Raw genomic sequence first — 13,058 nt, 5'->3', positions numbered from 1 at the left:
GAACTTTAAGGATCAGACACTTGAGGAAAAGCAGGGAGTGGCTGAGGGTCAAGCCCTTATGGGACAGGGTCGTTAATTCTGTTCTGCGACAGTTACTGGGACAGACCGTATCTCCCCCTCTCCTCCACACAGGGATTTGTGATAGTTAAAGGGACAGCGATTCTTCTTGTTCCGTGAGATTGTAATTAAAGGGACACTACTCTGAGATGGCTGCGAACTTTTAGTGTCGTCAGCCTTTCTAAAACATCTTCCTTTCTTTGAAGATCTGTGTGAACTCGCTGGTGACTCAGCAGGTTGGATGACCTCTGAAACCTCTTTGCACAGTCAGAACATTTAAAGGGTCTCTCATCAGTTCTGGGGCAGGAGGGATCTGGTTAACAGTGATCACAATATTATTAGGTTTAAAGTAAGAAGTCACACAACACCAGGTTATAGTCCAACAGCTTTATTTGAAATCACAAGCTTTCGGAGCGCTGCTCCTTCGTCACCTGGCGAAGGAGCAGCGCTCCGAAAGCTTGTGATTTCAAATAAAGCTGTTGGACTATAACCTGGTGTTGTGTGACTTCTTACATTTGTCCACCCCAGTCCAACTCCGGCATCTCCACACCAGGTTTAAAGCAGTTATGGAAAGGGACAAAATAAAATCAACGGTGAAAATACCCAGCTGGAAGAGAACCAATTTCAGTGATTTGAGAAGGGATCGCGCTCAGGTGGACTGGAAACAAAGAATGTCCAGGAAAACAGTGAATGACCAATGGCAGGCCTTCAAGGCTGAGATAGTTCGGGTACAAACCAAACATATTCCCATAAGGAGGAAAGATGGGGCATCCAAAGCTCGAGCTCCCGATGACAAAGGATATCGAGGTTAGAATAAAACAGAAAAAGGAGGTTTACGACAAATGTCAGGTACAGAATACAGTCAAAAACCAGGCAGAATACAGAGAGTGCGGGGGAAATTGAAACAGGATATAAGAAGGGCAAAGAGAGACGATGAGAAAAGATTAGTGGGTAACATAAAAGAGAACCCAAAAATCTTCTATAAACATATGAAAAGTAAAAGGATAGTTAAAGGAATGGTGGGGCCGATTAGGGACCAAATAGGAGCTCATCATACGGAGGCAGAGGGCGTGGCTGAGGTACTGAATGAGTACTTAGCATCTGTCTTCACAAAAGAAGAGGATGAAGTTAATGTCGCAGTAGAGGAGGGGGGAGTAGAGAAATTGGATAAAAATGGATAGAAAGGAGGTGCTAAATAGGTTGTCATCACTCAACGTTAACAAGTCACCCGGTCCAGATGTGATGCATCCTAGATTGCTGAGGGAAGCTAGGGTGGAGATAGCAGAAGCTCCGACCACAATCTTTCAATCTCCCTCAGATATATGGGAGTGGTGCCAGAGGACTGGAGGATTGCAAATGTTACACCCCTGTTTAAAAAAGGGGAGAGGGATAAACCTGGTAACTACAGGCCAATCAGTCTAATGTCAGTGGTCGGTGAACAACTAGAGACCACTGTCAAGGACAAAATTAATTCTCACTTGGAGAAGCATGGGTTAATAAGGGGCAGCCAGTATGGATTTGTTAAAGGCAAATCGTGTCTGACTAACCTGATTGAGTTCTTTGATGAAGTAACAGAGAGTTGATGAAGGTAGTGCAGCAGATGTTGTATACATGGACTTTCTAAAGGCATTTGATAAAGTACCACATAAGAGACTTACTCGGGGAATAGAAGCACAGGGAATTAAAGGTCTGATGGTAATTTGGGTATAATTGGCTAAGGGAGAGGCGACAGTGAGTACTGCTGAGGGATGTTTTTCTGACTGGAGGGAAGTATGCAGTGGGTTCCCCCAGGGGTCGGGATTAGGACCATTGTTTTTCTTGTTATATATAACTGACCTGGACTTGGGTATAGGTGTACAAGTTCGAAGTTTACAGATGATAAAAAACTTGGCAACGTAGTAAATAGTGAGCATAATAGTAGCAGACTTCAGGAGGGCAGAGACAGGCTGTGAAATGAGCAGACACAAGGCAGATGAAATTAAATGAGGATAAGTGTGAAGTGATGCACTTTGGGAGAAACAACAGGGAGAGGCCGTATAATCTAAATTGGACTATTTTCAGGGGGTGCAAGAGCAGAGGGACCTGGGGGTCCAGATTCACAAATCTTTGAAAGTGCCACGGCAAGTTGGTGAGGCGGTTCAGAAAGCGTATGGGATACTTGGCTTTGCAAATAGGGCCATTGAATACAAAAACAAGGAAGTTACACTAAACCTTCACAAATCACTAGTTAGGAACATAGGACAGGAGGAGGCCATTCAGCCCCTCGAGCCTGTTCCGCCATTCAATGAGATCATGGCTGATCTGTGACCTAACTCCATACACCTGCCTTTGGCCCATATCCCTTAATACCTTTGGGTAACAAAAACCTATCAATCTCAGATTTAAAATTAACAATTGATCTAACATCAATTGCTGTTTGCGGAAGAGAGTTCCAAACTTCTACCACCCTTTGTGTGTAGAAGTGTTTCCTAATTTCACTCCTGAAAGGTCTGGCTATAATTTTTAGACTATGTCCCCAGTCCTAGAATCCCCAACCAGCGGAAATAGTTTCTCTCTATCTACCCTATCTGTTCCCCTTAATATCCTGAAAACTTCGATCAGATCACACCTTATCCTTCTAAATTCCAGGGAATACAACCCTAATTTGTGTAATCTCTCCCCGTAACTTAACCCTTGAAGTCCGGGTACCATTCTGGTAAACCTACGCTGCACTCCCTCCAAGGCCAATATATCCTTCCTAAGGTGTGGTGCCCAGAACTGCTCACAGTACTCCAGGTGTGGTCTAACCAGGGGTTTGTACAGCTGCAGGGTTTTGGCCTCAGCTGGAGTCTTGTGTACAGTTCTGGGCACCACACTTTAGGAAGGATGTCAAGGCCTTGGAGAGGGTGCAGAGGAGGTTGACCAGGATGGTACCAGGGATGAGGGACTTCAGTTATGTGGAGAGATTGGAGAAGCTGGGATTGTTCCCCTTAGAGCAGAGAAGGTTAAGAGGAGACCTAATAGAGGTGTTCAAAATGATGAGGGGTTTTGATCGAGCAAGTAGGGAGAAACTGTTCACTCTGGCAAGTGGGTCGGTAATCAAAGGTCACAGATTTAAAATGGTTGCTAAAAGAACTAGAGGGGAATGAGGAGAATTGTTTTCACACAGAGGGTTGTTAAGATCTGGAACACACCATCTGAAAGGATGCTGGAATCAGGTTCCACAGGAACTTTCAAACAGTAATTGGACATGTACTTGAAGAGGACTAGTTTGCAGAGTTCTGGGGATAAAGCTGGGGTTTGGGACTAAATTGGACAGCTCTTTCAAAGAGCCGGCACAGACACGATGGGCCGAATCACCTCCTTCTGTGCTTTTAGATTCTATGATCAGTGTGAAGTCGCTGGTGTCCCTTAAGGTTCTTGGAGCTTTTAAAGCTCTTCCCACAGTCAGAACATTTCACAGGTCTCTCGTCAGTGTGAACAAGCTGATGTGACAGGAGGGTGGATGACACAGTGAATCCCTTCCCACACACGGAGCAGGTGAACAGTCTGTCCCCAGTGTGTAGGTTTTGGTGTCTCTTCAGCGCCCCGGAGCTTTTAAAGATCTTTCCACAGTCAGAACATTTAAAGGGTCTCTCGTCAGTGTGAACTCGCTGGTGTCCCTTCAGATACTGGGGACTTTTAAAGCTCTTCCCACAGTCAGAACATTTAAAGGGTCTCTCGTCAGTGTGAACAAGCTGATGTGTCTGCAGCTTGGATGATTCAGTGAATCCCTTCCCACATTCAGAGCAGGTGAACGGCCTCTCCCCAGTGTGAACTCGCTGGTGTTGCTTGAGCTCCCCGGAGCTTTTAAAGCTCTTCACACAGTCAGAACATTTAAACGGTCTCTCATCAGTGTGAGCTCGCTGGTGTTGCTTCAGATACTGGGGGCTTTTAAAGCTCTTCCCACAGTTAGGACACTGAAATGGTCTCTCGTCAGTGTGAACTCGCTGGTGTCCCTTCAGTTCCTCAGGGCTTTTAAAGCTCTTCCCACAGTTAGGACACTGAAATGGTCTCTCCCCAGTGTGAACAAGCTGGTGTCGCTTCAGATCCTGGAGGCTTTTAAAGCTCTTCCCACAGTCAGAACATTGAAATGGTCTCTCATCAGTGTGAACAAGCTGGTGTCCCTTCAGATCCTGGGGGCTTTTAAAGCTCTTCCCACAGTCAGAACATTGAAATGGTCTCTCATCAGTGTGAACAAGCTGGTGTCCCTTCAGATCCCTGGAGCTTTTAAAGCTCTTCCCACAGTCAGAACATTTAAAGGGTCTCTCCCCAGTGTGAACTCGCTGATGTGCCAGCAGGTTGGATGACTGAGCGAATCCCTTCCCACACACGGAGCAGGTGAACGGTCTCTCCCCAGTGTGTAGGTTTTGGTGTCTCTTCAGCTCCCCGGAGCTTTTAAAGATCTTTCCACAGTCAGAACATTTAAAGGGGTTCTCTCTAGTGTGAACAAGCTGATGTGACAGCAGGTGGGATGACTCAGTGAACGCCTTCCCACACACAAAGCAGGTGAACGGCCTCTCATCAGTGTGAACTCGCTGGTGTCCCTTCAGATCCTGGGGGCTTTTAAAGCTCTTCCCACAGTCAGAACACTGAAATGGTCTCTCCCCAGTGTGAACTCGCTGGTGTGTTTGCAGGTGGGATGAACAAACAAATCCCTTTCCACACACGGAGCAGGTGAACGGACTGTCCCTGGTGTGACTGCGCCGTTGAACTTCCAATGCAGACGGGGAACTGAATCCCTTCCCGCTGTCCCCACCTTTACCCGGTTTCTCCCCGGTGTGACGGTGCATGTGTCTCGCCAGGTCAGGCAATCGGTTGAATCCACGTCCACACACTGAACACGTGTGCGGTTTGTCATCGCTGCGATCGCTGCTTTCTCCTTCCATGTGCAAAGGCCGATGATATTCAGGTCCTGATGAATCGAGGGACTCTGTCAGATCTAGACGCGATGTTTGGTCTGAGTTTCCTATCTGTAACTGCTCCACTTCTATAACCCTGTAAATTGAGATCAGAAAAGGATCAGAGGCAAACTGTTGTTTAATTTTCCTCTTTCCGACCCTAGGGGCAGTGAAGCTGATTTTCAGGCTCCAGCTGCTGCACAGGTTGGTTGAAAGGATCAGCAGTAATGGCGGCTGTAATGCCCACAAGCCCCGGCGCGCCAGAAAGCGCTCTGTTGACGCTGAGTCCCGCGCATGTGCTCATGGCCCCCGCGCTCTCCCTCCTGCTCCACAATCGTCTGTCCCGATCGGTCCGCAACGCGCATGCTCAGCACACAAAACCCCGCGGTTGGAACATCGGGCGCGCATGCGGAGCTGCAACATCTGGTACGCGTGCGCGGCTCAGGTGGGGGCGAGTCGGTGTTTCGCCTCAGCCACCAGGGAGGTGCACATGTGCAGGACGACCCAACATTCTTCCTGTCAGCAATCACTCCCTCGTTTCTTTAATAAAAACAGAAACTGCTGGAAATACTCAGCAGGTCAGGCCGCATCTGTGGAGACAGAAACAGAGTTAACGTTTCAGGTCAATGACCTTTCGTCAGAACTGCTTGTTCTTTAGTGTCAGCTGTGACTCAGTTGGTAGCACTTTCACCTCTGAGGCAGAAAGTTGTGGATTCAAGTCCCAGCCCAGAGACTTGAGCACAAAAATCTAGGCTGACACTCCAGTGCAGTGCCGAGGGAGTGCTGCACTGTCGGAGGTGCTGTCTTTCGGATGAGGCGTTAAACTGAGGCCCCGTCTGCTCTCTCAGGTGGATATAAAAGATCCCATGGCACTATTTCAAGAAAGACTTGCATTTATATAGTGCTTTCATGACCACCAGATGTCTTGAAGTGCTTTACAGCCAATGAAGTACTACAATGAAGTAGTCACTGTTGTAATGTGGGAAAGAGCAGGGCAGTTATCCGCAGTCTCCTAGCCAATGTTTATCTCTCAATCAACATAAAAAGATAGATTATCTGGTCATTATCACATTGCTGTTTGTGGGAGCTTGCTGTGCGCTAATTGACTGCCGCGTTTCTTACATTACAACAGTGACTACACTTCAAAAGTACTTCATTGGCTGTAAAACACTTTGGGACATCCGGTAGTGGTGAAAGGCGCTATATAAATGCAAGTCTTTCTTTCTTCACTGGTCTCACCAGCGACCTCTTCTAGCTGTTGGTTGATTGACTTTACAAGAGGATTTGAGTACAGGACAAAAGAAGTCTTACTCCAATTATATAGGGCCTTGGTGAGACCACACCTGGAGTACTGTGTACAATTTTGGTCTCCTTACCTAAGGAAGGATATACTTGCCATAGAGGGAGTGCAACAAAGGTTCACGAGATTGATTCCTGGGATGGTGGGACTGTCGTATGAGAAGAGATTGAGTAAACTAGGCCTGTATTTTCTTGAATTCAGAAGAATGAAAGGGGATCTCATTGAAGCATACAAAATTATTACAGGGCTTGATAGGGTGGATGCTGGGAGAATGTTTCCCTTGGCTGGGGAGTCTAGAACCAGGGGCCACAGCCTCAGGATAAAGGGTCGGCCATTCAGGACTGAGATGAGAAGAAATTTCTTCACTCAGAGGGCGGTGAATCTTTGGAATTCTCTACCCCAGAGGGCTGTGGAGGCTCAATCATTGGGTATATTCACAACAGAAGTGGATAGATTTCTGACCAGTAAGGGCACCAAGGATATGCGATAGGGCCGGTGAATGGAGTTGAGGTGATGATCAGCCATGATCTCATTGAATGGTGGAGCAGGCTGGAGGGGCCGAATGGCCACTCCTGCTCCTACTGGGGACAGAGAGTCCGCGCATGCGCACGCGGGACGGCTGTTTGGGCCGAGTCCGGCACAGCGACCCACCCCCCCCGGTCACCAATGGCAAAAACCGTGCATGTCCAGAGCAGACCAAACCCCTCCCCCACTCGGAGCTGCGCCTGCGCCCTCAGATCCTGTCGAACGGAGTCGGCGCGGGGCATTCCAGGAAAGACCTTGGTGCCGGTTACAGAGTCGCGATCGGTGACGCAAAGTGAGTTTTCTCCACTCCGATTGGGTGGAGAATCGCGCGGGGTTGGGGGAGGGGTGGATCGGGAGAGAATAAAGTGAAATAGAAAAACCTGAGAGTCCGCGAGGCCCCGGACCGAGCGGCGTCAGTTGGACGGTGCGTGGTCTCCTCGGGGACACGTGACCCGGGCCCACGGCCTGATTGACGGGAGCTTCCGACCAATAGGGAGCGAGCGGGGCGGAGCTGGAGGAGCGAGCCGGCGGCGGGTCCTCCAACCAATCAGGGAGCGCGAGGGGCGGGACTAGCGCCGGCTGATTGTCTGATCCACAGGGCAGCGAGTTTCTCCAGTCCCTTGTTCAGGGCCCGGGGCCAGGGGAGGCTGTGGGCCTTTATTCCCCTTATTGGACACAAGGCTCTTTGTCTCACAACACACTGGCTCAGGTTTTAATAGAGACTTTTTAAATTCATCAATAAAAGCAGATAAACCTTGTGCTTCTGAAGAACAAACTTTCTAATATTTTATAGAATCATAGAATGGTTACAGCACAGAAGGAGGCCAGTCGGCCCGTCGAGCCCGTGCCGGCTCTCTGCAAGATCACTTCAGCTAGTCCCACTCCCCGCCCTTTCCCTGTAACCCTGCAAATTTATTTACTTCAGGTACTGATCCAATTCCCTTTTGAAAGCCGTGATTGAATCTGCCTCCACCACCCTTTCAGGCAGTGCATTCCAGATCCTAACCACTCGCTGCGTAAAAAAGTTTTTCCTCATGTCGCCTTTGGTTCTTCTGCCAATCACCTTAAATCTGTGTCCTCTGGTTCTCGACCCTTCCACCAATGGGAACAGTTTCTCTCTATCTACTCTGTCCAGAACCCTCATGATTTTGAATACCTCCATCAAATCTCCTCTCAACCTTCTCTGCTCTAAGGAGAACAACCCCAGCTTCTCCAGTCTATCCACATAACTGAAGTCCCTCATCCCTTATCCCTGGAACCATTCTTGTAAATCTTTTCTGCACCCTCTCTAAGGCCTTCACATCCTACATAAAGTGCGGTGCCCAGAATTGGACACAATACTCCAGTTGAGGCCGAACCAGTGTTTTATAAAGTTTCATCATAACTTCCTTGCTTTTGGACTCTATGCCTCTATTTATAAAGCCCAGGATCCCGTATGCTTTTTTAACCGCTTTCTCAACCTGCCCTGCCACCTTCAACGATTTGTGCACACATACCCCCAGGTCTCTCTGTTCATGCACATAGAAACATAGAAGATAGGAGCAGGTGTAGGCCATTCGGCCCCTCGAGCCTGCTCCGCCATTTAATGAGATCATGGCTGATCATCCAAATTCAGTACCCTGTCACTGCTTTCTCCCCATATCCCTTGATTCCTTTAGCTTTAAGAAATATATCTAACTCCTTCTTGAATATATTTAATTAATTGGCCTCCACTGCCTTCTGTGGTAGAGAATTCCACAGGTTCACCACTGTCTGGGTGAAGAAATTCCTCCTCATCTCAGTCCTAAATGGCTTACCCCTTATTCTTAGACGGTGACCCCTGGTTCTGGACTCCCCCACCATCGGGTACATCCTTCCTGCATCTAGTCTGTCCAGTCCTGTTAGAATTTTATACGTTTCAATGAGATCCCCTCTCATTCTTCTGAACGCCAGCGAATATAAGCCCAATCGACCCAATCTCTCCTCATGTCATTCCTGCCATCCCAGGTATCAGTCTGGTGAATCTTTGCTGCACTCCCTCCATAGCAAGAACATCCTTCCTCAGATAAGGTGACCAAAACTGCACACAATACTCACGTTGTGGTCTCACCAAGACCCTGTACAACTGCAGCAAGACATCCTCTCGCTATGAAGGCCAACATACCATTTGCCTTCTTAACTGCCTGCTGCACCTGCATGCTTACCTTCAGCGACTGGTGCACAAGGACACCCAGGTCTCGTTGCACTTTCCCTTCTCCCAATCTATTGCTGGTCAGATAATAAGCTGCCTTCCTGTTTTTGCCACCAAAGTGGATAACCTCGCTTTTATCCACATTATACTGCATCTGCCATGCATCTGCCCAATCACCCAACCTGTCCAAATCATACTGAAGTTTATCTGCATCCTCCTCACAGCACACACGCCCACCCAGCTTTGTGTTGTCTGCAAACTTGGACATATTACATCTAGTTCCCTCGTCTAGATCATTAATATATATTGTGTTTGGCTGGGGTCCTAGCACCGATCTCTGCGGTACCCCACTACTCACTGCCTGCCACTCAGAAAAAGACCCGTTTATTCCAACTCTTTGCTTCCTGTCTGCCAACCAGTTCTCTATCCAAGTCAGTACCTTGTACCCAATCCCATGTGCTTTAACTTTGCACGCTAATCTCTTATGTGGGACCTTATCGAAAGCCTTCTGCAAGTCCAAATACACCACATCCACTGGTTCTCCCTGATCTATTCCACCAGTTACATCCTGAAAAAATTCCAGTAGATTAGTCAAGCACCGTTTACCTTTTGTAAATCCATGTTGACTTTGTCCGATCCTGTCACTGTTTTCCAAGTGCTCTGCTGTTTCATCTTTTATAATGGACTCTAGCATTTTCCCCACAACCGGTGTCAGTGATCTCCCATCAGATTAATGTGCTTCTGCTGTGTGTGTGTTTAACAAAGTGCACAAAGCAGTTCATAAGGTGGGGAACCAGTGAGTGTAGAACTGAACCCAGCCAGAGTCAGCACCTTCAGGGGAGGAGAGGGAGGGAAACCAGTGAGTGTAGAACTGAACCCAGCCAGAATCAGCACCTTCAGGGGTGGAGAGGGAGGGGAACCAGTGAGTGTAGAACTGAACCCAGCCAGAGTCAGCACCTTCAGGGGTGGAGAGGGAGGGGAACCAGTGAGTGTAGAACTGACCCCAGCCAGAGTCAGCACCTTCAGGGGAGGAGAGGGAGGGGAACCAGTGAGTGTAGAACTGAACCCAGCCAGAATCAGCACCTTCAGGGGTGGAGAGGGAGGGGAACCAGTGAGTGTAGAACTGACCCCAACTAGAGTCAGCACCTTCAGGAGAGGAGAGGGAGGGGAACCAGTGAGTGTAGAACTGACCCCAACTAGAGTCAGCACCTTCAGGGGAGGAGAGGGAGGGGAACCAGTGAATGTAGAACTGAACCCAGCCAGAGTCAACACCTTCAGCGGAGGAGAGAGAGGGGAACCAGTGAGTGTAGAACTGAACCCAGCCAGAGTCAGCACCTTCAGGGTAGGAGAGGGAGGGGAACCAGTGAGTGTAGAACTGAACCCAGCCAAAGTCAGCACCTTCAGGGGAGGAGAGGGAGGAACCAGTGAGTGTCGAACTGAACCCAGCCAGAGTCAGCCCTTTCAGGGGAGGAGAGAGAGGAACCAGTGAGTGTCGAACTGAACCCAGCCAGAGTCAGCACCTTCAGGGGAGGAGAGGGAGGGGAACCAGTGAGTGTCGAACTGAACCCAGCCAGAGTCAACACCTTCAGGGGTGGAGAGGGAGGGGAACCAGTGAGTGTAGAACTGAACCCAGCCAGAGTCAGCACCTTCAGGGGAGGAGAGGGAGGGGAACCAGTGAGTGTCGAACTGAACCCAGCCAGAGTCAACACCTTCAGGGGAGGAGAGGGAGGGGAACCAGTGAGTGTCGAACTGAACCCAGCCAGAGTCAGCACCTTCAGGGGTGGAGAGGGAGGGGAACCAGTGAGTGTCGAACTGAACCCAGCCAGAGTCAGCACCTTCAGGGGAGGAGAGGGAGGGGAACCAGTGAGTGTAGAACTGACCCCAGCCAGAGTCAGCACCTTCAGGGGAGGAGAGGGAGGGGAACCAGTGAGTGTAGAACTGAACCCAGCCAGAATCAGCACCTTCAGGGGTGGAGAGGGAGGGGAACCAGTGAGTGTAGAACTGACCCCAACTAGAGTCAGCACCTTCAGGAGAGGAGAGGGAGGGGAACCAGTGAGTGTAGAACTGAACCCAGCCAGAGTCAACACCTTCAGGGGAGGAGAGGGAGGGGAACCAGTGAGTGTCGAACTGAACCCAGCCAGAGTCAGCACCTTCAGGGGAGGAGAGAGGGGAACCTGTGAGTGTAGAACTGAACCCAGACAGAGTCAGCATCTTCAGGGGAGGAGAGAGGGGAACCTGTGAGTGTAGAACTGAACCCAGCCAGAGTCAGCACCTAGAATTGTCTGTTCTGAATTTCTATCCTGTACTCACAGTGAAGACTTTTGTAAACTCTTTTTACAGTGTATTAGAAGGGGAGGATTTGCAAATGGGAAACTCAAACCAAACATCACATCAAGATCTGACAAAGGCTCTCGATACATTTGGACGTGAATAATATCGGCCTTTGAATGTGGACGGAGAAATGTTTTAACCAATTACAGAGCCTGAAAAATCATCGCACCGTTCACAGTGGGGAGAAACCGTACACGTGTTCTGTGTGGATGAGGCTTCAACCAATCGTCCAACCTGGAGAGTCACAAGGACACCCGCACCATGGAGAAACCGTGGAAATGTGGGGACCGTGGGAAGGGATTCACTTGCCCGTCTGAGCTGAAAACTCATTGCTACCGGCACACTGGGGAGAGGCCGTTCACCTGCTCCGTGTGTGGGAAGGGATTCACTAATTCATCCCACCTTCTGAGACACCAGCGAGTTCACACTGACGAGAGACCTTTTAAATGCTCCAACTGTGCGAACTGCTTTAAAAGCTCTGAGGAACTGATTCAACACCAGCGAGTTCACACCGGTGATAAACCATTCAGTTGCTCTCACTGTGGGAAGAGATTCAGGAAGTCATCCAATCTCATTGTACACCAACGCACTCACACTGGGGAGAGGCCGTTCATCTGCTCCGTGTGTGGGAAGAGATTCATTAAATTATCCAACCTGCTAACACACCAGCGAGTTCACACTGGGGAGAGGCCGTTCACCTGCTCTGTGTGTGGGAAGGGATTCACTTGTTCATCCAACCTGCTGACACACCAGCGAGTTCACACTGGGGAGAGGCCGTTCACCTGCTCCATGTGTGGGAAGAGATTCAATCAGTCATCCAACCTACTGACACACCAGCGAGTTCACATGTGACTGCATGGGTTGGATTCTGCTGTTAATCACATCCAGGACTGAACCATGTTCATTCTCAGAGTTGGGGTTTGTATCTGCTGATGTTAATATCCCTATAACTGGGCTGTAGTTTAATATTCTGGATATATAGTTGATTGACTTCTCAGGGCTGCAGTGTCCCTTTGAGAACCGCTGTCTGTGATCTTTTCCCCTCAATTCAGGGACTTTGATCAGAAATTAGTTTACAAAAAAATTATGAATTTTACTTCAATCCTAAATTAATCTTTGGTACAAAATTTACAATTCAGTGTCTGAAAGTTTCCACTGATTTACATCTCCAACTAGAAAGTGCTGATTAATCCTCGCTGACAATTCTTACTGACTTGCAAATTACACACAGTGGCACCTCCATTATCCAGCAGAAAGAAGGGGAATGGGAATTGGTGGAGAATCGAGAGTCCCCAAATGTTGCCCTCCCGTCTGGTACAGCAATCCCCCCGGCACGGGAATGGAGACAAGTCCAGTTATAGTAACGGGCTGAGTTTAATCCTTCTTGGCCTGTGGGCTTGGTTTATATCAGACAGGAGGAGATTGGTGTCAGTGACTGTGGGGTTGGTTTATATCAGACAGGAGGAGATTGGTGTCAGTGACTGTGGGGTTGGTTTATATCAGACAGGAGGAGATTGGTGTCAGTGACTGTGGGGTTGGTTTATTTCAGACAGGAGGAGATTGGTGTCAGTGACTGTGGGGTTGGTTTATATCAGACAGGAGGAGGTTGGTGTCAGTGACTGGGGTTGGTTTATATCAGACAGGAGGAGATTGGTGTCAGTGACTGTGGGGTTGGTTTATATCAGACAGGAGGAGATTGGTGTCAGTGACTGTGGGGCTGGTTTATATCAGACGGGGAGATTGGTGTCTGTGACTG

The 13,058-nt window shown here is 48.9% G+C and overlaps 1 protein-coding gene across 1 annotated transcript in view; it reads left to right on the top strand.

Annotated features, from left to right (window-relative positions):
- The window catches only part of LOC147119171 (uncharacterized), a 169,253-nt gene extending 156,991 nt beyond the window's left edge, over positions 1-12,262 (top strand). The window contains exon 7 of the mRNA XM_085984043.1: positions 11,849-12,262. Coding sequence (XP_085840169.1) covers positions 11,849-12,154 — 306 coding nt within the window. The 3' untranslated portion in view covers positions 12,155-12,262. The remainder of the gene's footprint in view (positions 1-11,848) is intronic.
- Positions 12,263-13,058: the final 796 nt, after the last annotated feature.

Source organism: Somniosus microcephalus, chromosome 4, assembly GCF_052327205.1.
Source record: "Somniosus microcephalus isolate GS21.2 chromosome 4, FLI_Smic_1.0, whole genome shotgun sequence".
NCBI lineage: Eukaryota > Metazoa > Chordata > Chondrichthyes > Squaliformes > Somniosidae > Somniosus > Somniosus microcephalus.
The sequence above is the reverse complement of the archived record's forward strand: the minus strand, read 5'-3'. Positions and strand labels throughout refer to the sequence as shown.